This window comes from Phycodurus eques, chromosome 2 (genome assembly GCF_024500275.1).
Source record: "Phycodurus eques isolate BA_2022a chromosome 2, UOR_Pequ_1.1, whole genome shotgun sequence".
In the NCBI taxonomy this organism is placed as follows: Eukaryota; Metazoa; Chordata; class Actinopteri; order Syngnathiformes; family Syngnathidae; genus Phycodurus; species Phycodurus eques.
Window position 1 is genome coordinate 32032009 of NC_084526.1, and position 27563 is coordinate 32059571.

The 27563-nt window shown below is 40.3% G+C and overlaps 2 protein-coding genes across 9 annotated transcripts in view; one reads left to right on the top strand and one right to left on the bottom strand.

Annotated features, from left to right (window-relative positions):
* cfap70 (cilia and flagella associated protein 70) overlaps nt 1-14291 on the bottom strand; it is a 45819-nt gene extending 31528 nt beyond the window's left edge. For 6 of the 8 annotated variants that reach the window (XM_061670328.1, XM_061670330.1, XM_061670327.1 and 3 more), the window contains exons 1-12: nt 14177-14291; nt 14003-14110; nt 13479-13577; nt 13276-13369; nt 10774-10960; nt 9729-9824; nt 9373-9458; nt 7837-8028; nt 6341-6523; nt 2464-2558; nt 1975-2068; nt 1683-1820 (exon numbers count right to left, since the gene is read on the bottom strand). In XM_061670328.1, the coding sequence (XP_061526312.1) occupies nt 1683-1820; nt 1975-2068; nt 2464-2558; nt 6341-6523; nt 7837-8028; nt 9373-9458; nt 9729-9824; nt 10774-10960; nt 13276-13344 (1140 nt within the window). In that variant the 5' untranslated portion in view covers nt 13345-13369; nt 13479-13577; nt 14003-14110; nt 14177-14291. The remainder of the gene's footprint in view (nt 1-1682; nt 1821-1974; nt 2069-2463; nt 2559-6340; nt 6524-7836; nt 8029-9372; nt 9459-9728; nt 9825-10773; nt 10961-13275; nt 13370-13478; nt 13578-14002; nt 14111-14176) is intronic. The other 2 variants (XM_061670323.1, XM_061670326.1) reach the window with 2 other exon arrangements.
* Nucleotides 14292-15678: 1387 nt separating this feature from the next.
* Nucleotides 15679-27563, top strand: part of ddb1 (damage-specific DNA binding protein 1) — a 61654-nt gene continuing 49769 nt past the window's right edge. Inside the window, exons 1-7 of the mRNA XM_061670331.1 lie at nt 15679-15835; nt 16761-16909; nt 17232-17348; nt 18180-18401; nt 23594-23708; nt 25249-25346; nt 27401-27559. Coding sequence (XP_061526315.1) covers nt 15775-15835; nt 16761-16909; nt 17232-17348; nt 18180-18401; nt 23594-23708; nt 25249-25346; nt 27401-27559 — 921 coding nt within the window. The 5' untranslated portion in view covers nt 15679-15774. The remainder of the gene's footprint in view (nt 15836-16760; nt 16910-17231; nt 17349-18179; nt 18402-23593; nt 23709-25248; nt 25347-27400; nt 27560-27563) is intronic.

The window sequence follows — 27563 nt, forward strand, 5'->3', positions numbered from 1 at the left end:
CCACCCCAGAGATAGGAGAGCTTGCCTCAGAGAACCCAGACACTGCTCCCGCATGGTAAGGCGTGTCGGTGGAATTGAGGAGGTCTTCGAAGTATTCTCCCCACCAGCTCACAACGTCCCGAGTCGCGGTCAGCAGCGCCCCATCCCCACTATACACAGTGTTGATGGTGCACTGCTTCCCCCTCCTGAGACGCCGGATGGTGGACGAGAATTTCCTCGAAGCCGTCCAGAAGTCTTTCTCCATGGCTTCCCAACTCCTCCCATGCCCGAGTTTTTGCTTCAGCCACCACCAAAGCTGCATTCTGTTTGGCCAGCCGGTACCCATCAGCTGCCTCAGGAGTCCCACAGGCCAAAAAGGCCCGATAGGACTCCTTCTTCAGCTTGACGGCAACATTCACTGTTGGTGTCCACCAACGGGTTCGGGGATTGCCGCCACGACAGGCACCAACCACCTTACGGCCACAGCTACGGTCGGCCGCCTCAGCAATGGAGGCGCGGAACATGGTCCACTTGGACTCGATGTCCCCCGCCTCCCCCGGAACATGAGCAAAGTTCTGTCGGAGGTGGGAGTTGAAACTCTTTCTGACAGGGGATTCCGCCAGGTGTTCCCAGCAGGTGTTCCCACAATACATTTGGGCCTGCCACGTCGGACCGGCATCTTCACCCACCATCGGAGCCAACTCACCACCAGATGGTGATCAGTTGACAGCGCCGCCCCTCTCTTCACCCGAGTGTCCAAGACATTCGGCCGCAAGTCCGATGACACGACCACAAAGTCAATCATCCAACTGCGACCTAGGATAAGCTGGTGCCAAGTGCACGTGTGGACACCCTTATGCTTGAACATGGTGTTCGTTATGGGCAAGCCATGATGAGCAATAACAGTCCAATAACACACCACTACTCGGGTTCTGATTGGGGGGGAATATTCCTCCCAATCACGCCCCTGCAGGTCTCACTGTCATTGCCCACGTGAGCATTGAAGTCCCCCATCAGAACGATGGAGTCACCATGGGAAGGTATCAAAGTTATGACTGAAAAGCTTTTTTGGTGTATAGGTACAAACAACAGTCAGGACCTGTCCCCCCACCCAAATGCGGAGGGAGGCTACCCTCTCATCCACCGGGGTGAACCCCATCGTACAGGCGCCGAGCCGGGGAGCAATAAGTATACCCACAGCTCCTAGGCGCCTCTCACCATGGGCAACTCCAGAGTGGAAGAGAGTCCAACACCTCTCGAGAGGATTGGTACCAGAGCCAAAGCTGTGCATGGAGGCGAGTCAGACTATATCTAGTCGGAACTTCTCGACCTCACACACCAGCTCGGGCTCCTTCCCTGCCAGAGAGGTGACAGTCCACATCCCTAGAGCAAGCTTCTGTAGCCAGGAATCGGATCGCCAAGGTCCCCGCCTTCGGCCACCGCCCAGCTCGCACTGCACCAACCCCTATGGCCCCTCCCACAGGTGGTGAGCCCATGAGAAATAAGCAAATAAAAATACAGTATACTATTAGAAATGCCACCCAATACTCAAAATACCTAATTCCAACTACCTTTTTATGCTTAAACAATTCCAATTCCTGGTAGAGTTTAGAAGAATAATCATGAATGAATGAATGAATATAGGGCGCTTAATTTAAAATGTTAAATCAACAAACTTTCTTTTCAAAGTGTGTTTGGAGTACCTTGTTAAGTAATAAAGTGCTTGAGTAAGGTTGAATGGTGTATGCTCCTCGGATATGGGTAACTCCAGGATAGAGTAAACGACCCATATCAATAAAGGCCACACCGTGGCAGGGGATATGTGGGTCCTCGTCTGCTTGCTACACAAAAACACTTCATTAATCATGATCTGAGAAGAGCCACACCGGTGGTAATGCTGATCGCCACGGGTGCAATGGTCAGTTTTGCTGCATTAGCTAGATAATGCTGTACAACACATAAATAGTTTCTGTAATAGCAGAGAGAGTGTCAGACCAGCTTGGAAGTTGCTCCCGACTTTTCATTGGCAATAGTCGACTTCATGATCTCAAGTGGCCAGAATCTGCTCTCAGTGATCTTCTGACGCAGCCTGAAATCCAAGTCAACATTGCTACACATCATTATGTCAGCAGTTTTTGCAGACATTTCATGTCAGATAAAATAATTTTATTGGCATAGGCACACACGGAATTATGGGACAGCGCCTTTCATTAAACTAGTCTTGCAATGGGATAGTGGACTCTCTGGCTAACATGACCAACAATAAGCTAACTCTCCCATGCCTACAGGCCTCTATCTGCATGAATGTGTTCTTTGTGGTATAATGCTTGCAAAATAAATACAGCAGAAGTGAAGTGAATTTTCTATCAAGTATAATAATTTTAAAAACCTACTTTGAGAATTTCAAGAATTCCCAGGGGGGCATTTTTGAAGAGAAATTAAACTATTTTAGGTCTCGAGATATGAGTTGTGCATGAAGCTGACCTGGTAACTCCTTCTGCGTCGAGAAAACAGGGCATTTCTGTGTCCCAGCTCACTCTGTTCAACAAGGTCTCTGCTTCATTACGGAACTCGCGGTCCTGTAGTGGACATTCAAACCTTAGCCTTGTGACTTAGCTTAACTAATTTTCTTCGCTTCTATGTGTTCTACGTTTCTCTTCAAATTTAAAATTATTTCTATACTGTACTCTTCCTCTTTGTCATTTGTATGCCATTTTACGTGATGTGTTGTCAAACAAACTCTTATTCTATTAATAATGTACTGTATTATACCTATCTTCCTTCAAAGTATGTTTTACAAACTTATTGTATTTCAATACAGTCAAACTTTCAAAGTTGAACACCAATCGCTTCTGCAACACTGCTTGATTTACACATTCTTCCAATTTCACACTTAGGAAATAAGAAAGTGAATTCATTTATTCCATATTCAAACTGTCACCATCACAAACCTTTATGAACTCGATTACCTGTAAAGGCAATGTTTAAAGTAACATTTTAACATTCGCCCAATAAACAGAAGTTAACATTGTACTGTATAATAAAATCAATAAAACTAAAAAAAATAATAATAATAAATTCACCCTTAGAAATAACGTAGTAATAGAAAAGGATGAGGCAAGTGCAGAGTGATACTGTCACCTAATGGGTTTTATAGGCACTACTTGAATTAAAGCTTTGTGTTATTTAATGAATTGGATTTTTCATATTGTTCAGCCAAACCCTTTCGTATGCCACAGTATGTTACAGTTCTAGCTCCTATGTATCATTGGATCTCAGTGCAGCGTTTAATACAGTAGATCATAACATACTAGACAGCAAATGAACAGGTTTGAAACGTGGGTAGGACAAACTCGAACAGTCCTTAAATGGTACAGGTCCTACCTTATTTCGTAACTATTGGAAGTTTTCAATGTCAAAAGGGGTCTCTCAAGGGTCAGTTCTTAGACCTCTTCAGCCTGTATGTGCTACCCTTGAGTCAAATTATTCAGTACTTTAATCTTGATTATCATAGTTATGTGGATGACACACAGTTACAGTATATCTCGCGGTGTCTGCAAATGACTACAGTTGACCCACTTGACACAGTAGCTCCATTAAAACCTAAAACCACTTTCCTCAAAACCCAATGCCACCATAGCAAACATGAAATAAAACGACTTAAAACAAAATGTCGAGCTGCGGAAAGGGAGTGAAGAAAAAATACGATTGAAATTGATCTGCAAAAATGACTACCAAACCATTTACAAGAGATGAATCAGAAAAACAAGGCAAACACATTTTCCTAACTAATAACAAATTACCAAAATAACCCCAAATTCTCTTCTCTAACACTGAAAATTTGATCAATCCCGTTTTTACTGTTCCCAGCAAGGTATCTGACGCCAAGTGCAAGGAATTTGCAACTCACTTCAGCAACAAAATTAAAACAAGAAGAGCAGCTTTTATTTCACCACAACCTACCATAATTTCTCAAGTATGATGTTAATTTTTTCCTCAAAAAATTGTCAAGTCAATAGTGTGCATTATTCATAGGTGTTGGGGGAAAATGGAAAAAAACAAAAAACAAACCAAAAAAAAAAATCACATTTTATAAATGTATGCCGCCATCGAGAGGTTATGAAAAACCTGTACATCTTCATTCCAAAATGCCACCGCCACCTAGAGGTTATGAGAAAGGTGTACACTTTCATTCTAATATGCAACCACCACTTAGTGGTTATGAAAAAGGTGTAGCCTACACTTTCATTCCAATATGACAGGGTATGACTGCATTTAGGTACAGTTGTGCTCATAAGTTTACATACCCTAGCAGGATTTGTGAAATACTGTTTTGTTGTTTTAAATATGACTGATGACTGAACAATAACCATCATTAATTTCTTTACGGTTATGTTTTGTTTAATTATAATGCTTTTCTGAAATCCTTGACCGTTTAATTTGAATCCCATTAAAATAAAATTAAATGTCTTGTTAAATGTGATCTGAGTACAGCCTTTGATACAGAAGACCACAATATTCTTTTAAACAGGCAATGCGATACGATCGGCCTCTCCGGTACTGTTTTTAACTGGTTAAAAACCCTACCTCACCGGCAGAGAATTTTATGTCACCATGGGCGAAGACTCCTTGTCAGGAGGTCACAAGTTGGATTGCGGTGCTCCCCAAGGTTAAATTTTAGGTCTAACAATTTATAATGTATATATGTTGGGGTCATCAGGAGACACGGAATTAGTTTCAATGCTATGCTGATGACACTCGGCTTTGCATTTCCGTTTCTCCTGATGACCACAGCCCAACTGAGGATGGTCATGGATGGCTGAAAATTTCCATTAGCTCAACCAGGACAAAACTGATTTTTAATTATTTGTCCTGAAACTCGGGGAGAAAAACTAACATTAAAATTACAACAGTTTTCTCTTACCCCTTCAGACAAAGTTAAAAACTTGGGCGTTACCTTTGACTCTGACCTAACTTTTATCCCACATGTCAACAACAGAGTGAAAACTGGATTTTACTACTTAAAAGACATTTTTCTCTCACGAGACAACACCATTTTTTGACTTTTTAGACACACCATTTTTTGAGGACCATGGCATACCATAGTTTCAATTTAAAGTGACTCAAGATATGATATTTGCAAAATGTTACTGTGAACAAGAATTTTGTCTGCAACAAGCAGTAGCAGAGAAAACAGGTCAATTAAATTTAAAAAACAAAACAAAAAAACAAAGGCTTTACTTTTATTTGATCATTCGTTCAACTCAGAGGGGCCAGATTATATCCATCTCTGATCCATATCATTAATAAATAGCTGATGAATTAATAATAATAAATAATAATTCTAAATAAGTTGCATTCCATGATGTCCTGTGGATATAAGATACAGCTCAATTCAGGATTATTTACAATATATAAGTAATGTGTCATTCAAGTTACAAGTAAACGCTCGAACTAAAATTAGTTCATATTAGCTCAGTTTAATTCATGTCTGTTTTCTACAGTAACGTTCACGTTCTTAGCGAGGCTTAAAGCCTAACTTTATAAACACTGTCATTCATCTTTTTTCTCCATTGTCATTGGGTAATGTTGAATTCATTATGTATTTAATCATCTTTTTTTTATTATAACTACTTTTACTCATGGGTGTTGGGTGTCACTGGGGCTCAGAGACTGCGGGTGGGTGGGAGTCTTGTGTTTTTGTCTTTCATTTGAAGCACTTTGTGTTGCTTTGTCACTATGGAAGATGCCATACAAATAAATGTTTGATTGACAAATGGATAAAGCTGCCAACAAAAGTGATCATTGTTTGTAAGTCCAGGCTAAAAACTGTTATTTTTTCTCATGCTTATGATTGAGCATTTTAGAGCTTTTCCATTTATTAAATAATTTCTCTTGCACTGTATGTTTTTTGTTGTTGTTGTAATTTTAGTAAGCTGTCTTTTAATTTTCTGTACTTTGTTTTTAAACGCTTTTCAGCATGTAAAGCACATTGAGTTACCTTGTGTATGAAATGCGATATAGAAATAAATTTGCCTTGTCATCATCACCCTTTTCGTTGTTGCCATCAGAATAAAATAATAAAAATAAAAAACACTTGTGGAGTTAATCCTTTAGATGCTCAGTGAGGAGAAGTCTCAGAAGATTTGTTGAAGTCTTGCTTGATGTCACAGATAATGATGGTTGGCTAGGTTTTGACTTTTGATGCATACTTTTTCTGAAAAGTTGGAGTTAGTTAAACTGCAAATTGTACAACATTGGGGTGTTTGACTTCAGAGCTTCCACTGTACTGAATGCACATATAGTGACTAGTGTCATCTATTATGAGCATAGGTATTGGTTGAATTAGCAGGTACAGTACCTCTAAACTAGTAAGCTCGCCATCTTCTTGATCAATGGGTTGGGTGTGGAAAAATGGTCCTGGCAGGAAGTGGTTTCCTGGGGCCAGGTGGGCATGATGTGCCCTCTTCCTCTGTCTGCCGTTGTCTTCCCTGTGCCCCCCTGCCTTCAGCTGTCCTTCACTAAACAACAATAGCTGGTCTTTCTGGGAGTCAGAGGAGCCACAGAACACTAAAGCAGTTACTTATGGAAGTTTTATGAAGAAATTCTGCCCACTTTTCATTTCACCAACGTCAGGCAGAAACCTTGCATTACAAAACCATAATTTTTCAGGATACAAAAAAAATGGCATGTTTGTTGAGCTGGCCAGGGGACTGACCAACAGTATCAATTTGTGAAAGAATGTGAAATAGACCAAATTTAGACATAGGAGGTTTCAGCCCAACGCCAACGAAAAGACAGTAATAACACGACGATGCAACATCACAAATAAGTTTCTTACCTCCGCTAAGTACAAAGCTCAGGCAAAGGGTTTTGTTGTTATTCAATTAAAATGTTCATTTCATAACTTCAGAAAACTTTGTACAGAAATAATGCATGAACCAAAGAATAACCCATTAAATGTTGGCACAAATAACTTTCCCAATCAATTATTTTTGTGGTTTGATTCACTGTGCCTTTGAAGAAAACCATTCACAGTTTCCAGATTAAAAAGATCTTCCTCTATTAACAGGAAGTAGCCTGTCGACAAAGACACTTTTAGTCAAACAGACGCAAGAGCTACACTTTTTAATTTTACATTTTTAGTTTTTATCAATTGCTGGGCCTTGCTGGGAAGGAGACTCTGAAACAGTCGTAAGAGCAAGAGTGACAGCGGCATGGACAAAGTGGAGAGAACTGTGAAGTGCTAAGGGAGACAGAAAAATGCCCAGAAGACTAAAAGTAAAACTATACGACACAGTCATATGACAAATGCTGTTGGACAGGCCACAGGTATGGACAATGAGGGAAAAGGAGGAGAGGATTTCAGATACAAAAAAAATGAGGATGCTAAGAAAAATCAAAGGAGTGACACAGACGGATAAGGAGAGAAGTCATAAGTGAGCACATCTGGACAGAGGTGGGGATGAATGATATCAATGAGAATGTGAAGGAGATCAGAATGAGGTAGTATGCACAAGTGATGAGGATGGAGGATGATGACCCTGTTAGGGAGTCTATGAATCTGCAGTTAGAAGGAAAAAGAACAAGAGGAAGGCCAAAGAAAAGATGTATGTAAAGAAAATGTACATAAAGATTTAATCAATTTCAAAGTAAAGGCAGAGGATGGTCAGAACAGGAGTTCCTGGAGGTTAAAGACAAGGGCACTCAACTGCAGTTTCGTGTGAAAAGAAGAAGAAAAAGAAGAAGAAGATAATTGCTGGGCCCTGGTGAAGGTCTGCACATTATTGAGTTCATAGCAGGCTAACCTGTAGTGCAAGATAAGAGGTTACATAAAAAGCTAAGTGTAACGCTCACCTCTGCAGTACATGGAACCTCCATTACAGCAGTGCATATGTATTGAGGAGCTGTTGGCCCAAAACTCTGATTAAATGTGTCAGGGAGAGAATAGGCCGTCTCCAAAGACACCTTCATCAGGTTGGAAGTTGAAAGCTGTTCTTCAGTCAGTAATGGAGCTGATGCACTGACACATACGTCCAAAGTCGGGTGCTAAATGGGTTAAATGTTCTGGATTATTGTCAGAAAAATAATGTAAAAAGAATAAATATTTTCCTTCCAGAACCCTTTAGGTCATTTTATCCATTGATTTGATCAAACGATAACAGCAGATTGTCTGATGAAAATTACTTTAAGTTAACAAAATCATATTTAGCAATTAGCATGGTGTAGAAACTGTGATCACAGACAGACAAAATATTGCGAGGAGTAAAGATATTTGGTTACAAAAATCTAAAACGTGTTCCTTGAAGTAATTTGTGTTTTAACTAAATCCTATCGATTCCACTCAGGCTGCATTGTGGTATGATATTGTGAAAATTAAAGTTGATGACTTTAAGGATGCAAAAGTAATTTCACTTACTTCTTACAAGGATTTGCAACAGAGGGCACCTCAATATGTGTTTTGTAGTACAAAGCAAACATTGTGTCTGCACATTGGTTTATTTCTAATTACGGCAAAAGCATTTCTTAATTCATGCCCAGCTGGGGAAAGGGAAATACAAGCTAGAAACACCAATTGCTAAGATGACCATCTGTTACTGCCAGGAAACAATAACTGAAACAGTGTCGGTTAATACTCCATCGCTAGTGTTAGGTTCCAGACCCACCCTGCGATACAGAAATAGCATTTTTAAATACACCCTAGGCATGTTGGTATAGCATTTATAGCACTTAAACTTTTTGAAGTGTTTAAATACAACTTTAAAACAACACAAACACATTTAAACACACTGTACTTGACGAATATATTTTGTCATTTCAGAAGAAGAATCTTTTTGAAATATTTTTTAATGTAATTATTCACTCGTGCAAACCTCACGATTTTAATATTACTCTGATACACTGTACTAACCATATCCATTTTCCATACCGCTTATCCTCACTAGGGTTGCGGGCATACTGGAGCCTATCCCAGCTGACTCTGGGTGAGTGACAGGGTACACCCTGAACTGGTTGCCAGCCAATAGCAGGGCAAATATACACAAACAACCATTTGCATTCATATTGACACCTATCGGCAATTTAGATTATTTAATTCAGTTCAGTGTGTACCCTGCCTCCTGCCCGAAGATAGCTGGGATAGGCTCCAGCACGCCTATCAGGTATGTAACGCTTATCAGATGTTACTACCCTTAGCTTTGGGCAATCAATGCATCCAACAAAGCTCAATGTAGCCTTATGCGTCAAATTCTTTCAGTGATGAAACAATTTTCATTCCATTATACTAAGATCTGTTTCATTATATTGGTTACCTTATTCAGTTGTATCACAGTGGAAAAATATATAAAATAGTCAGAAAGATTCAATGCAAGTTCTGCAGCAAAGCTAACTGACCTTGGTAATGGGGGCCGGGGTGGAGCCCTTTTCTGGGGCAGCGTGCGTAGCATGCAGCACGACTGTGGATGAGAAGCTGCACTCACCTGAAGGCAGAAAATTACAAAAAAATGTTTTTACACACAGTCTAGATTCCCAGAGGCATCAAGAGTCTCTTAGCTGACCAAGTTTCTATTCCCTGATGATAAATAAACCAGTCATTATTGAAGCAGTTCAAAAGGTCATCTACTGACACGTATTAAAACGTCAAAATGTCAATCTTCCTTGGTTGGCTGTCATCTAGTACCTAAATAAAACAAACATACAAACAAAAACATTATTAAAATCTAATGAGTGTATGAAAAGTATACATTTACCTTGCAGCAAAGGTAGCAGGTCAATCACTGCTTGGCCCAGGACTATTGATTTTGCCTCCACTTTTTTCTTCTCAGGAACAACCTCTGTCAATGTCACTGACAACAACAAAATCATTCATATTAATGGAATGTGATGTGAACTATTCTGTTTACAAACGACCCTTGCATGGTTGTTGAAAAGACTACTGAAATGGGAATAGGTGTACAGACGTATAAACTTTTCCATTTTCTTTACTTTTGCAGTACACTTAAAACATTGAGGTTTGACATTAAATGATGAAGATATGAACATTTCAGCTTTTATTTAACAATATTTTAATATATCTTAGAAGACAGCAGCTTTTGTTTGAACCCACCCACCCCACGAAACAAAAATCACAATCAGAATCATCTTTATTTGCCAAGTAAGTCCAAAAAACACATGAGGAATTTGTCTCCGGTAGATAATGACCAAAATACATTGGCAAAACCAACAAGGACTTCATCAGGGGTAAGAAGTGGGAGGTTTTGGAGTGGTCCAGTTAATCTCCAGACTTAAACACTATAAAGCACACATTTTACCGACTAAAGGGCAGAGTGAAGGGTGCAGTCCCCTAAAAAAAACTGAAAGAGGCTTCAGTAAAAACCAGGAAACGCATCACAGAAGATTTTGTCAATGGGTTTTAGGCTTGATGCAGTTATCGCAGACAAAGGATTTACAACTTCTTCTTTACAACGTCTTTTCAGCCTCTTTTAAGTCAATCTGTTCCAATACTTTTACCTACCTATAAATGTGGTGTCTCATTACAAATAAGGTTACTGTATCTTCTAAGTCCAGATGTAAGTACCTGAAAATAAAAGCTAAAATGGTGATCTCTTGTCTCATCATGTTTTAATGTCAAGCCCAAATGTTTTCAGTTTACATTAAAAATACAGAAATTGGACTCATGCAGTGCTCCAATACTTTTGAAGGGGAGTATAAAAGGTTTTCAGCAGCAGTTTGACAACAGAAACCTTTGGGTTAAGTAAAAAAACAGTAATAAGCTACTCACGTAACTTACAGTACCTATGACTGGCTTATGCGGGATGTCACTGAGAGACAGAACTTCATTGCAGCAGGGAAATGTGCAGGTGAAGTCATACTCAATGTACTCTGCCACAGGATCAACTGTACGCTTTTCAGACTCTCCCAACATCCCACCATTGAGATCCATCCGAAGAAAACTTAGGACATTTCCTGCCTTTTTTCCATGCTTACAGAAAAAGGTTTTTTTTTTAATTAGGGGTGAAAGTGCGGAATCAATAAGACATAAATAATATTTTTGTAAAAAAAATAAAATAAAATGCAAACAATATTCTCCTGAACTAGTGCTAACACCAAGCATGAAACGTTTTAGCTAGTTAGTTGCTTGTTAGTAAAACACTATTAAAAAAAATATTTTAAAAAAGTAAAACAGTAATCGAACTTTCATTCATTCATTTTCCGTAACGCTTATCCTTACTAGGGTCGCAGGCGTGCTGGAGCCTATCCCAGCTGACTGTGACAAAAGGCGGGGTACACCGTGAACTGGTCGGCAGCCAATCGCAGGGCACATACAGTGGGTACGGAAAGTATTCAGACCCCTTTACATTTTTCACTCTTTGTTATATTTCAGCCATTTGCTAAAATTAATTAATTTATTTTTTTCCTCATTAATGAACACAGAGCCCACCATATTGACAGAAAAAAAAAACGGAATTGTTGAAATTTTTGCTGATTTATTAAAAAAGAAAAACTGAAATATCACACAGCCATAAGTATTCAGAGCCTTTGCTCAGTATGTAGTAAAAGCACCCTTTTGAGATAATACAGCCATGAGTCTTTTTGGGAATGATGCAACAAGTTTTTCACAACTGGATTTGGGAATCCTCTGCCATTCCTCCTTGCAGATCCTCTCCAGTTCTGTCAGGTTGGATGGTGAACGTTGGTGGACAGCCATTTTCAGGTCTCTCCAGAGATGCTCAATTGGGTTTACGTCAGGGCTCTGGCTGGGCCATTCAAGAACAGTCACGGAGTTGTTCTGAAGCCACTCCTTCGTTATTTTAGCTGTGTGCTAAGGGTTATTGTCTTATTGGAAGGGGAACCTGCGGCCCAGTCTGAGGTCCTGAACACTCTGGAGAAGGTTTTCGTCCAGGATAACCCTGTACTTGGTTGCATGCATCTTTCCTGCGATTGCAACCAGTCGTCCTGTCCCTGCAGCTGAAAAAAAAGCACCACAGCACGATACTGCCACCACCATGCTTCACTGACGGGACTGTATTGGACAGGTGATGAGCAATGCCTGGTTTTCTCCACACATACCGCTGAGAATTAAGGCCAGAATTTTCTATCTTGGTCTCATCAGACCAGACAATCTTATTTCTCACGATCTTGGAGACCTTCGGGTGTTTTTTTTAGCAAACTCCATGCAGGCTTTCATGCGTTTTGCACTGAGGAGAGGCTTCCGTAGGCCCACTCTGCCATAAAGCCCCGACTGGTGGAGGGCTGCAGTGATGGTTGACTTTCTAGAACTTTCTTCCATCTCCCAAGTGCATCTCTGGAGCTCAACCACGGTGATCTTTGGGTTCTTCTTTACCTCTCTCGCCAAGGCTCTTCTCCCCCGATTGCTCAGTTTGGCCGGACGGCCAGCTCTAGGAAGGGTTCATTCTGGTCATCCCAAACGTCTTCCATTTAAGGATTATGGAGGCCACTGTGCTCCTAGGAACGTAAAGTGCAGCAGAATTGTTTTTGTAACCTTGGCCAGATCTGTGCCTTGCCACAATTCTGTCTCTGAGCTCTTCAGGCAGTTGCTTTGACCTCATGATTCTCATTTGCTCTGACATGCACTGTGAGCTGTAAGGTCTTATATAGACAAGTGTGTGGCTTTCCTAATCAAGTCCAATCAATATAATCAAACACAGCTGGACTCCAATGAACCATCTTAAGGATGATCAGAAGAAATGGACAGCACCCGAGTTAAATATATGAGTGTCACAGCAAAGGGTCTGAATACTTATGGCTGTGTGGTATTTGTTTTTCTTTATTAATAAATCAGCAAAAATGTCAACAATTCTGTTTTTTTTTCTGTCAATATGATGGGCTCTGTGTACATTAATGAGGAAAAAATTAGCTTAAATTACTTTACCAAATGGCTGCAATATAACAAAGAGTGAAAAATTTAAGGGGGTCTGAATACTTTCCGTACCCACTGTATAAACAAACAACCATTCGCAATAACATTCAGACCTATGGGCAATTTAGAGTTTTCAATTAGCCTCTCATTTTTTGGATGTGGGAGGAAACCGGAGTACCCGGAGAAAACCCACGCAGGTACGGGGAGAACATGCAAACTCCACACAGGCGAGGCCGGATTCGAACCCGTGTCCTCATAACTGTGAGGCAGATGTGCTAATTAGTCGTCCACTGTGAAACAAATATAAAAAAGATAATAATATTTTTTTTAAAGTGATGGGCCAAATACATAATTGCCTCTCAGACTGTTTAAAAAATGCAGGGGCTGAAGGTAAACATAAAGCTCTCTTCACTTACCATGTTAGTTGCACGAGTGATCGTTATTTTGATGTCAACATTTTCTGTCGTCTCGTCAGTAGACTCCATTATTCAAGGGAAACTGTGAAATAACCTGTGAATTAAGTTATAAAATGAGTATAGACTGTCATTGTTCATTTCGGGTATATTATTTTCATGAAACCTTTAAGATAAAACTGTCATTAATTTAAATGTAACCTTACCTGTAATTGAAATGTTGCTGTCCAACGTTTCAGAGATCAGATACGGACAACTTACCCGTGAGATAAGCTTGGCTTTGTTGGCATTGTTCTTCAACAATCCTGCAAAGGGACACACATTGAGAAAACAAAGTCTTGTAGAACATGTCACATGGTACAACTGCATCATACCAAAGCTGTTGAATACGTTTCCGAAATTTTACCAGAAGTGTTCCCTTCATCTACGGGGTCATTATTTTGTGATTTTCCACAAGCGGACAGTATTTTCGGTTCTGAGCTTTGTATACACTAGTTGCCCCTAGCAACCTATGCTTTCCGTCTTGCTCGTTTCGCGCTCAAAGCGAATTAAGTATTTTACTTGTTTGTGTTGAGATAAAGAAAGTGTTTTTCGCGAGTTGCTCATCATACAAATTTCTCACAAATTACCACAACAAAGTGTCTGGCTTACAAGTCACGACACCGTATCACTCTTCAAACACAGTTCACATTCAGGCATACCATCACATGTAACTTCACTTCGAGCTCACCAGGAATGCCCTGGGGAGAAAACAATAGACGCCAAGCGTAGTTTGTGTCCTGCGTGTATGGGCTGCGTGTTATGGTCCAAGTCTCTTCCACCGGGTTCCTGCACAAACCTGTACGGTAACGTTCGGTTACGCCACTCCCATGCTACACGCTAAGGTCAAAAAAGTTTCAAGTACCTGCGACCGTAAAGTGGGAAATTCTCGCGAAAGCTTCACGGTGGAGCTAAACTCCACCCATCTTTTATATTTCACGTTAACTTTGCCCACGAAAGGCAGGTAAGCATGCACTTCAACCAACAAACGCCATTTTGTAAAATATTTCGAGGTTAGTGGCATACGCGTACTCACACTTTGTACTAAAGTAGAAATATAGCTATCCTGCTTGCGTAAAAAAAAAATATAATACGAAAAACAAGACTGGTAAAAGTAGTAGGCTAGTGATTAAATTCCTTTATATTAGTGAAAGTCAAAAAAATATATACACTGAAATCGCTACACAAGGAAAAAAATAATAATTCATTTTACTATCACTGATATACTCTACCCATTTTGATCACTTGGCACAAGGAAAAGAAATCTCTGCACACAAAAGAGTTTCCCTATTTTATTAACTTGCATAGTCATTGTATCTGAGAAGAAAAGCTAGCCAATGCTAGCTTCATTGACTCAAGCAATTATGCTATCAAAACAGTGTTCCTGTTCCCATACATTGATATTTCTGTAAAAGTGACTAACAAAAACTCCTAAATTAGCCAATAACTAGTGAAAAGTACACTTTAAGCATATGTTTATTTCAGATTAGAGGGACAGATCAGTTGACAATGTGAAATTATTCTCGTAAATAAGGCCATGATTGGGGATTATCTTGCTTCTCTGAATCTGTCATCGCTTCCCGTTTTAAATTCAAATCAAAATTTCACCCACAGTTGACTTTATACGCCCCCCTCTCCTTTTTTTTTTAATTTTATTTTTTTTAATTTTTTTTTTATAACATCTGTCATTATGCGTGGAGATTGAAAAAAGTAAAAGGACAAAGTAGGCCTATGTGTTTTCAAATGTCGGGAGTAAATGCTAAAGTTGCCAGAAAAACAAATACTCAAGTAAAGTAGAAATACCTGAAAAATCTATTTAAGTACAGTAACGATTTATTTGTACTTCATTACTTACAACTAAGGATGACAAATTACTATAGCATGGTCATGATATAAGCATTCCAGTACTTTAGATTTTGATGTTGTTTTACTAAAAAAAAGAAAAAAAGGGGAAAAAAAGAACAAGAGATTTTAATGCTCAGAAATTTCAGGGAGTGTTTTATTCCCTTTTGGAAATAAAAAATCAAGTGCAGTTTTGAATGTCATCATTATGCCCAAATTTATACTCAGCCACTACAACCTAAAAATAAATTATACATTACTACGTTAGTTAAAGCATCAGTCTAAAATGTAATTAGGATTGTCGTATTACAATAAAAGGCCTTGTGCAGCTAGTTTCTTTAGTTGGAGAAATTAAGTATATGACAAAAGTTACCAAAAAAAGAAGAAAAAAATAATATTAGAATCCAAGGCAACATTTTGATTGAGCGCATGTATTTGGCTACTCCTTTGCTCCATGTGCCCTCCGTGACAAAGAGGGCGCTGTCGACTTTAGTTGCTGCAATGGAGACACGGCGCTTGTAAATAACTACTTCCGGGAGTTGTAGTCCAATGATTTTGTTACCTGCGCGAGAGCTATAACACTATTTTGGTGTTTATCTGGCATCGGCTACTGTTGTCAAGATGTCATACAACTACGTGGTTACAGCTCAAAAACCCACGGCGGTCAACGCCTGCGTAACAGGTAAATGTCCCGTATTGCTGTTTTTTTCCCCACCACTACGCCTGCATGCTAGCTGAACTCCCGCGTTGCACGTCAAAGCGGCCTTGTAGTAGCCGATAGCTCCAGTTTGGTGAAGATCTTTGTTTACCTGTTTGGTTATTCGTTTCACGCTCAACGTTCAATGTATTGGCTTTGCTTGTTTTTTCACATACGATCGCGGAAAGCTGTTGATGAAAGCGCTTTTATTTTAACGTCAACATACTTGGAAATTAATAATCATCTCTAGATTAAGTTAATAAACCTCATCATAGCGCTTCATAGCTACTTGATTTATCAGCGCCTTTGAAAAGATGCGTTTTATAGTACTGCCTAAAGTTGGTGCATCGTTATCGTCGCACGGAGCAACCATTTAATTTACACCTATTTACAATAAAATTACCTTTTAAAATAGAATTCGATTCGACCCTTGTTGTCTGTTTTGGCATTTGTTTCAACCTCTAAACCCAGGGTAATTAGAATCCGATCTATTAATGGATCTCTGAGATCTGCAACTGTACAGTCATGTTTACGTAATGTTTACAATCATGCCTTGAGGTTTGCTTCCGCAAGTCAATTTTGAATTAAGATGAAGTTTTTAATCTCAATTGATTGCATGGTCAGCAAATTTCAGTAGTAATTTCGTGAACAGTAATTTTGTAAAGCCAACATTTGAGTCATGTTTAATGTATCAAGCTCTAATAGCTGTTCCAAAATAAAAATCATCAGAATTGTCTAATTTTTTACCATCATTTGTTTCATATTTAGTTTTATCCTATTTTATGCTGATGATGGATCCTTTGTCAAAACGAACCTTTTCAGTCTTCCCTGGGTCTGTTAAAACATATGTCTGCAGATATAAACACAAACAACAGCGTAAACAGCATGTTATGTCTTGATGATTTTACAGGCCACTTCACCTCTGCAGAGGACCTTAATTTGCTAATAGCAAAAAACACAAGGTTGGAGATCTATGTTGTCACAGCGGAAGGACTCAGACCTGTCAAGGAAGTGGGCATGTATGGCAAGATTGCCGTCATGGAGCTTTTTAGGCCCAAGGTAGACATTTATTTGAGCTCTTTTTACTCCACACTGAATGCTGCAATAATTTGTGTCATTGTCAAAATGCACATTACTTGCCAGTCATGTATGCATACACAGTGGACACTTCTGTTGTCTTAAGATTACATTTTTAGATCGTAAGATATCAGATGCATATGTTTATAATTTTGTGAAAATGTTTAACAAGCAAACAATTCCAAAACTAAGTGGTGGAAAACAAAGAGCCATGAATAAATGTTTGGAACAATTTTACATATTTAACCTTTAATTGCAGTGTCCCAAAGTAGCTTTTGGTTCAGCACTTTCTTATGCTCTGCAGGGCGAGAACAAGGATCTGCTATTTATTCTCACATCAAAGTACAATGCGTGTATCCTTGAATACAAACAGAATGGCGACAGCATTGACATCATCACTCGTGCCCATGGGAATGTCCAGGTGGGTGATCAATAAAAAACTAATTGTCTTGATTTGGTCATATGGATAACAATGTATGTATGATATATGTATAGCAAGTTACTCTGACAGTATTTTAATGGGCACCACCAGTCCACATAAAGCTTTACTTAAATGCTGAATGCAAAGGTGTAATGTGGCAGTGATAGCCTCATCCATCTAATTTTTAACAATAAAAATTGTACTGATTATAATAATTATATCCATCCATCCATTTTGTGTACCGCTTATCCTCACTAGTGCAAACTGCAGTGTGCTATATATTTGTATTGCACACCACACACAGAACCAGATCTCACACATGCAGGCATGTAAGGTTCGATGTAAGAATGAAGGCGTGCGAAAACAGTGCTGCACCCCTTGAGTTGGGTGTGGGTGGATTGATGCCTTGCTCAAGGGCACCTCAACAGTCGTCGGCAACAGACAAGAATCTCTCAAACACCTAGTTGTAGATAAGTTAAACGCAGTAAAACGTAAAAGCAATAAAACACTACCTGCGATAAGTAACCAACCAATGCTTAAACGTGAGTTGACCTCATGCAGCTTCAGATACCTGTATGCTTACTACATGTGTATATTCTTCTCTTCTCATGTTATTTTCTGAATACTCTTTATTTAGGCTCCAGCAAAAAAAAAAAAATGTTGGTCAAATTTAGAACTGTACAGTAGGGCTTTAGAGACACGCAGCTGCATAATGGTAGTAAGCATTTTCACCTTTGAAAATATAAACATATTTGTATCCTGGTAATACTCAAAATGTGGTTTCATACTGCTTAAATATACCCCTGCAAATTAACTTTTTTTAATTTCCAGGATCGCATTGGGCGGCCCTCAGAGACAGGTATTATTGGAATTGTTGACCCAGAATGCCGTATGATTGGCTTGCGGCTGTATGATGGGTTGTTTAAGGTGATCCCTTTGGACCGAGACAATCGTGAGCTTAAGGCCTTCAACATCAGACTTGAGGAGCTGCAAGTTATTGATGTCCACTTCCTGTATGGCTGCCAGGCCCCAACTGTGTGCCTCATCTATCAGGTACACTCTGCGGTTGGCAGTACTGTTTATTGTGCTGTTCTGATTTTCAGCAAAAAACATTTCAGCGTTCGACATAGACTGTGACCTGATGGCCACCACTGGTCGGGCCACCACATACCTACAGACGCTGGCCCGGCCAGGCCAGTATAAATGTCAAGGTCACTGCTTTCGAGCTGTGTGCCTACCACAACGCTAAGTCATCAGCGCATTCCATGTGTGTGGATGGCAAGAAAACCAAAAGCCTAAGGATGCTGATGCTGTATACGGTTGCGTACAATGCTGTACAATTATGAAAGAGCACCCTTTATTTTTTCCCTTTAAATGTTCTGTATTAATAGCACATGCTTTGATGGTGTCAAAAAGTAAACCTCATGGAAACGGGTTGAGAACTAAGCAAGGTATGCTTTATTTTCAATATACAGTCCCCTCCAAAAGTATTGGAACGGCAAGGTCAATTCCTTTGTTTTTGTTGTATACTGAATACATTTGGGTTTCAAATCAAAAGATGAATAGGAAACTAAAGTTCCGAATTCTAGCTTTCATTTCATGGTATTTACATCTAGAAGTGTTAAACAACTCAGGACAGGGTACCTTTTGTTTGAAACCAACCTTTTCAAGTGAGCAAAAGTATTGGAACAGACATGATTAAATTAACTTAAAGTTAATAACATTTAATATTTTGTGGCATAACCCTTCCTTGCAATAACTGCATCAAGCCTGCGACCCGTTGACTTCACCAGACTGTTGCGTGCTTCATTTGAAATGCTTTTCCAGGCCTTTAATGTAGCCTCTTTCAGTTCTTGTTTGTTTCTGGGGATTGCTCCCTTCAGTCTCCTCTTCAGGAGAAGCTTGCATGATGAAGCTTCCTCCGATGTGTTTGGGTGCATTTTTCGTTAGCTTGCCAGACACAATTGTTTGCCAATATCCACAGGGTAGCGGTGAAGGTATCACAATCCACTGTTTGAAGAAGACTTCGAGTGAAGAAATATACAGGCCATACCACAAGATGCAGGCCATTCCTCAGAAAAAATAATCAGAAGGCCAGGTTGGATTTTGCAAAGAAGCACAGAGATGAGCCACAAGTTTTGAAGTTTTCTGGACTGATGAGACCAAGGTTAACCTCTACTAAAGTGATGGAAAGGCCAAAGTATAGAGAAAGAAAGGATCTGCTTATGATCCAAAACACATAAGCTCATCTACTAAAGTGATGGAAAGGCCAAAGTATGGAGAAAGAAAGGATCTGCTTGTGATCCAAAACACATAAGCTCATTTGTGAAGCATGGTGTGGAGGTAATGTCATGGCTTGGGCTTGGATGGCTGCTTCTGGAACGGGCTCACTTGTCTTTATTGATGTTGTAACTCATGATGGTAGCAGTAGATTGAATTCTGAAGTCTACAAAACCATTTTGTCTGGCAATCTACAGAAAAATGCATCCAAACTAATCGGGAGAAGTTTCATCATACAAAAAGACAATGACCCAAAACACACTGCAAGCACAACAAAGTAGTTCATCAGGGGGGAAAAGTGGAAGGTCTTACACTTGCCAAGTCAATCACCGGAGCTTAACCCAATCAAGCATGCATTTTACCTCCTGAAGAGGAGACTGAACGGAGAAACCCCCAGAAACAAACAAGAACTGAAAGAGGCTGCGGTAAAGGCCTGGAAAAGCATTTCAAATGAAGAATGCAACATTCTGGTGAAGTCAATGGGACGTAGGCATGATGCAATTATTGCAAGTAAGGGTTATGCCACCAAATATTAAATGTTATTAACTGTCAGTTAATTTAATCATGTCTGTTCCAAGTGTTTTTCTCACCTGAAAAGTTGGTGGCTTCAAACAAAAGGTGCTCTGTCCTGAGTTGTTCAACATAGCTAGATGTAAATACCATGAAATGAAAGCTTGAATTCTGAACTTTTGTCTTATATTCATCTTTTGATCTGAAACACAAACGTCTTCAGTATACAACAAAAACAAAGGAATTGACCTTGCCATTCCAATACTTTTGGAGGGGACTGTACATGCATTGCGTTTGATGGGAACATTGCCTCCACCACGCCTTGTTTAGCTTATATGCACTATATTGCCACACGTATTCGCTCACTTGCCTTGACTCACATATGAATTTAAGTGACACCCCATTCCTAAACCATAGGGTACAATATGGCGTCGGTCCATCCTTTGCAGCTATAACAGCTTCAACTGTTCTGGGAAGGCTGTCCACAAGGTTAAGAAGTGTGTTTAAGGGAATTTTTGACCATTCTTCCAGAAGCACCTTTGTGACGTCACACACTGATGTTGCACGAGACTTCTCCGTCTCCGCTCCAATTCACCCCAAAGGAGTTCTATTGGGTTGAGGTCAGGACTCTGTGCAGGCCAGTCAAGTTCATCCCTACCAGTCTCTGTCATCCATGTCTTTATGGACCTTGCTTTTTTTACTGGTGCACAGTCATGAAGAAGGAGGGAAAGAACCGGTCCTCAACTGTTTTCACAAAATTGGGAGCATAGAATTGTCCAAAGTCTTTTATGTTCAGCATCAGAATCATCTTTATTTGCCAAGTATGTCCAAAAAGCACCCAAGGAATTTGTCTCCGGTAGTTGGAGCCGCTCTAGTACGACAACAGACAGTCAATTGACAGAGAACACTTTTGAGACATAAAGACATTGACAAAAAACAGTCGCTGAGTAATAAAGGGTTGCTAGTTGTCTGGTAATGCCAGTACATTATTTTTTTTTTTTGACAATTGGGCAAAAAATGCAGAGTCCTCTAGCACATAGAGCAGTTCGAATGACTAATATTGCAATAGTCCGGTGCAATGACCGTTGTGCAAAGGTCGCCGAGACTTCAAGGAGTATATGCGGTTTAAAGTGACGAGTAGTGCGATAATCTGGGACAATGTTGATTGTGCAAATAGAGCAGATGCTACTCTGGCATGAGTGGCCAGTATTGGTCAACAACAGATATGCAAATAGTGCAGCATGGCGAGACTACTACAGTGAGTGCACGAGTAATATATAATTGGCCCCACAGAAATGTGACAATGAACTCAAGTCAAAAAATTTCCAGCATGTTGTAATGGAATTGTAGGTTAGGTGTTTTAAGAAGTTGATCGCAAGAGCGAAGAAGCTGTCGGAATGTCTGCTAGTTCTAGTTTGCATTGATCGGTAGCCCCTACCTGAGGGAAGGAGCTGGAAGAGCTGGTGACCAGCATTTAGAGTTCCTTTCACTGGAACTAAGGGGATAAGACCAGCTCCTGAAAAACAACCCCCACACCATAATCCCCCCTCCGCCAAGATTTACACTTTACCAATGCAGTCAGACAAGTAGAATTCTCCTGACATCTGCCAAACCCAGACTCATCCATCAGATTGCCAAATGGTGAAGTGTGATTTGTCACTCCAGAGAATGTAGTACCTGGTTATCTCCACACATACCGCTTAGAATTAAGGCCAAAAAGTTCTATCTCTGTCTCATCAGACCAGAGAATCTTATTTTTCACCATCTTGGAGTCCTTCAGGTGTTTTTTTTAGTTAACTCCATCCAGGCTTTAATGTGTCTTGCACTAAGGATTGTGTTTTTACAAACATTTGTGAAAGAATGGGTCGCTCTAAGAAGGTCAGTGAATTCCAGCGTGGAACTGTGATAGGATGCCACCTGTGCAACAAGTTCAGTCGTGAAATTTCCTCGCCCCTAAACGTTCCACTGTCAGCTGTATTGTAAGAACATGGAAGCATTTGGGAACGACAGGTACTCAGCCATGAAATGGTAGGCCACCTAAACTGATGGAGCAGGGTCAGCGGATGCTAAGGCGCATCGTGCGGCGACGTCGCCAACTTTCTGCCAAGTCAATCGATACAGACCTCCCAACTTCTTGTGGCCTTCAGATTAGCTCAAGAACAGTGCGCATATAAAGAGCAATGGTACAATACCATTGCTCTTTATAAAACTGTTGCAGTTCAGCAAGATTCCTGGGATGACTGGTGTGAATAGCTCTCTTGAGGTCATGCCACATCTTCTCAATCAGGTTGAGTTCAGGACTTTGACTTGACCACTCCAGAACACGTATTTTCTTTTTCATTCTGTTGTTGATTTGCTTCTGTGTTTTGGATCATTGTCCTGTTGGAACACCCATCTTCTTTTGAGCTTCAACTGTTGAACACATGGCCTCAAGTTCTTATGCAAAATATATTGAAAAACGTGTGAATTCATTTTCCCATTGATGATAGGAAGCTGTCCAGGCCCTGAAATTAACAAAGCACGCCCATAAAATGAAGCTCCCTCCACCATGCTTCACAATTGGGGTAAGGTTTTGATGTTGGTGTGCTGTGCCATTTTTCCTCCACACACGTGTTGTGTGTTCATCCCAAACAATTAAATGTTTTATGTATAGTAGATTGCTGTGATTTCTGTAAATCTTCAGCTGACACACTACGGTTCTTTTTTTTACCTCCTTGAGCATTCTGCGTTATGCTTTTGCAGTCGTCTGTACAGGACGGGCATTCCTTGTAAGAAAAGCGACTGTGCTGAACTTTCTCCATTTCTCCATTTGTCTAACCGATGAACATGAATACTTTTAGAGATACTTTTGTTTTTATATATTAAGTCCTGACTTCAACCCAACTGAGATGCTGTGGCATGACCTCAAGAGAGCTATTCACACCAGACAACCCAGGAAATAATGCTGAACTGGAAAGAGTAATGGTCTAAAATTCATCCTGATCCTTGTGCACATCTGATCTGCAACTACAGGAAACGTTTGGTTGAGGTTATTGCTGCCAAAGGAGGGTCAACGACTTATTAAATCCAAGGGTTCACTTTTCCCTCCTTTTCCTGTGGATGTCTGTTATTTTCAATAAAAATGTGAAAATATGTAATTGTTTGTGTGGTATTAGTTTAAGCAGACACTGCTTATTTTTGTGATTTAGATGAAGATTAGACTACATTTGATGACCAATTTATGCAGAAATTTTAAGAAATTGTATATTTATATTTTCACTGAACTCCTTTGGATAAAATATTGTGCATCAGTTAGGAAAATAATCAGAAGACAGTACAGTATTTGCTGACCAAAAGATGGCCGTTTAGTAGCAGTTACTAAGGTCTTACTGAAATCTAAGTTCAAGGGTAAAATTTTATCTCCGTTTATCTAATCTAAATTTGTTTGTCCTCTGTTGGCCTGTCTTATACTATAGGACCCCCAAGGGCGCCATGTCAAGACATACGAGGTTTCTCTGAGGGAAAAGGAGTTCAATAAGGGCCCCTGGAAACAGGAGAACGTCGAGGCAGAAGCTTCTATGGTCATACCAGGTTCTTGGATCATTTTGATTTTACTACTAACCAATACAATCAGTAAAGGTGTTTACACACTGCACTTGGTTTTCATGGGGCAGGGCACAGGACGGTGCAGGGATGACGGGGATGCGTTATTAGGATTCCCACATAGTTTCCAAGCAGGACACACCCCACTGCAACATGATTTCCTCCTCCGTCGCGGGAAGCACAGGCTATGCAGATGTAATGAGATGACCACCCCAAACGTATCACATTTGCACAAAATGAAAACGCAGAAGTTTGTTATGCTTAGGTTTAGGGAAAGGGTTGGGACTTAGGCGGTTTAGGTTAAGGTTAGCATTAGGTTGGGTTAAGGTTAGTGGGAAACATATCAACGCTGCCACACTTAAGTCACATCTTTTCTCGTCTAGAGGCAGTAGGGCTTGTTCTATCGGGAAACGGCAACCATCGTAGAGCAGGGGCACGTGTCCTGGAGCCAGTAATATTGGAACTGAGTGGGTCCTGCCTGGAAATTGTGTGGGAATCCTAATAGCGCGACGGGGACACAGCCAAGCTTGTTTGTCGCTGGATGCTAATTGATCGGACAGGAAGTATCCCTGTGCCTTACCTGCTGATTTCAATCAATCAAATCACTTTTTTTGTCCCCAAGGGACAACCTAAAGGGGCATGAGACCCGCTTAAAGGACATACAAAAAGCACAATTGTATATTTGGATTAAAAAAAGGGCTGGGGGGGAACATAACAGCACACACATGACAACGCATAACATCACATTATAATAATAATAATAATTGAATAAAAATGTAAAGATTGGTTTGGACGTAAAGTAGGCTGCAGCTCAGCAATATGAATTTTTGTGTTACGATGGAAAGCCTTTTCTTTTCTTATAATGACAAGGACAGGTGATGCAAGTTAAGCATGTGGCTATGCTATATTTTATTATAATTTAACATTTTTAGTGTTAAAAATGTTAAAATACCACTTTCAACCAGCCTGGTACATCCAGAGAAGTGGAACTGTGGCTCCATCGCTGGGCCTTTTTTTATTACGTCACGGTATGTCCCCTAATGTCTTGTGTCCCAGAGTTCAGGACACCAGGACAACATTATTGAGTCCTCAATTTTCTTATTTCTTTTTGAAATATGTTTTAGATTTTCCTGGCTTTTTTGTTTTGTTTTTTGTTTTGTTTGTTTGTTTTTTTCCACAGTAGACTATGCTAAAACCTCTCGCTATTTTCACTCTAAAATCACTCGGCTATGAGCAGAGATGAATTGAAATACATTTAAAATGTTTCAATTGTTGGCCACCTGCTGAGGCCCAGTGCTGCGTCGTTGTGCTCTGGCAGCACTTACACAATGAATGGGTTGGTCGACGGTACCCTGTGCAGTGTGAAAAGGCCTTTAATAGTTTCATTCATTAAATGTACTGTTAAACTCTCACTTAGTTATCATACTTGATCATTTTTCCAACAATCTTTTAAAAAAAAATGAATCCAAGAGTGTCTCTATATGGTTGAATACATGTAATGTATAACTTTGCTGTGCTTGCATTTTAGTGCCAGAACCTTTTGGTGGTGCTATAATCATAGGACAAGAATCAATTTCTTACCACAATGGAGACAAATATTTGGCTATTGCACCACCCACTATCAAGGTAATTGTATATACAGTGAAATGAGCAGATATGGTTGTGTTTTATGTAAAAATGATTTCTTTTGCATATGTGAAAACAGGATTAATAATGTTATTTTCTCTGATTGATTGTGTAGTTGTTGAGGCTTAAAGGAAATTAACAACATGGACAATGCTTCAGCCAACATAAAGAGTTTAACTCCTTGTTTATTACACTATTCCATTTATCTTTACCTAGCATTGTGAAACCCAGGAATGTAAATGTTAACTAGTCAGAAAAGATTATGATGGATTGTGAATTGCAAAAGTGGACCTGTTTTCCTTTAGTGGTCGTCTTTTAAGATCAACATCAAATAATAATTTATAATTTTTAATTTAACTGTATAAACTTAACAAAAGAACTCTAATTTTGTCAAATTTTGTAGAGCATCTTTAGCAGCAGACTGACTTCATAAAATGAAAATCTTAAAAGGTAAATAGCTGCAATCCATTGAAGGGGGTGCTAGCAATGCCAGCAGATAAAGGATTATTCTTTTTTGAAAAATAAACATACAGAGTAGACTACATTTATTGAAGCATAAAATTAAGTAAGCAAAGACTTGTGCTGGATATTTTGCTATCTTTTTTTAAAAAAAAAATTAAATTTTTTTTTTTTTAGTTTTTATTATTTTTTAAATCTTGTTTGTCTTTATCGCAGAGACAGGCAACGGTGTTAACACTCACAATCCCAAAAAATTTTAGACCCCACTCTCTGTGTGGACTTGTTTTTTTCCTCTTTGTAGTATTACCTATTTGATTACAGTTCCTGGGGTTGAGTTTTGTTACAAGAATATAAAAAATATGTAGTAGGGAGCTACTAGAATAGTTGTTGTGGAGGTCGACTGGAAGAAGATGCACTATATAATCTGAACTAATCATTCATTCATTCATCAACCAAGGATTTGGTTCAATCCCTCGTTTCCCATCCATCCATCTTCTACCGCTTATCCGAGGTCGGTCGTGGGGGCAGGCGCTTTAGCAGGGACGCCCAGACTTCCCTTTCCCCAGCCACTTCATCCAGCTCTTCCGGGGGGATCCCGAGGCGTTTACAGGCGAGCCGAAGGATGTAGTCTCTCCAGCGTGTCCTGTGTCGTCCCCGGGGTCTCCTCCCGGTGGGACGTGCCCGGAACACCTCACCAGGGAGGCGTGCGGGAGGCATCCGAATCAGATGCCCCAGCCACCTCATCTGTTTCCTCTTGATGTGAAGGAGCAACGGCTCTACTCCGAGATCCTCCCGGATGACCGAGCTTCTCACCCTCTCTCTAAGGGAGAGCCCGGACACCCTGCGGAGGAAACTCATTTTGGCCGCTTGTGTCCGGGATCTCTTTCTTTCGGTCACGACCCACAGCTCGTGACCATAGGTGAGGGTAGGAACATAGATCGCCCGGTAAATCGAGAGCTTTGCCTTTCGGCTTAGCTCCTTCTTTACCACAACGGATTGATATAAAGTCTGCATCATTGCAGACGCTGCACCGATCCACCTGTCTCTCTCCCGTTCCGTTCTTCCCTCATTTGTGAACAAGACCCCAAGATACTTGAACTCCTCCACTTGGGGCAGGATATCATCCCCGACCTGGAGAGGGCACGCCACCCTTTTCCGACTGAGGACCATGGTCTCAGATTTGGAGGTGCTGATTCTCATCCCAGCCGCTTCACACTCGGCTGCGAACTGCTCCAATGAGAGTTGGAGGTCACGGCTTTATGAAGCCAACAGAACCACATCATCTGCAAAAAGCAGAGATGCAATACTGAGGCCACCAAACCGGACCCCCTCTACGCCTCGGCTGCGCCTAGAAATTCTGTACATAAAAGTTATGAACAGAATCGGTAATAAAGGGCAGCCATAGCGGAGTCCAACCCTCACCGGAAACAAGTCCGACTTACCCCCTCGTTTCCCACTGTATTTAATTCTTCCACTTATTGTGTTGTGTTGTGGTTCCCATGATATTAGCTTTTTACAGTTTGACCTTTAAATATTTTACCAGATCCACCTTGCCTGTAGCTTTATTGACGTGACATCTTTGTGTTTGACTGCAGCAAAGCACTATCGTCTGTCACAACCGAGTGGACCCAAATGGATCACGCTACCTGCTGGGAGACATGGAAGGGCGCCTTTTCATGTTGTTGCTGGAGAAAGAGGAGCTAATGGATGGAACGGTTGCCCTCAAAGACTTGCATGTGGAGTTGTTAGGAGAGGTGC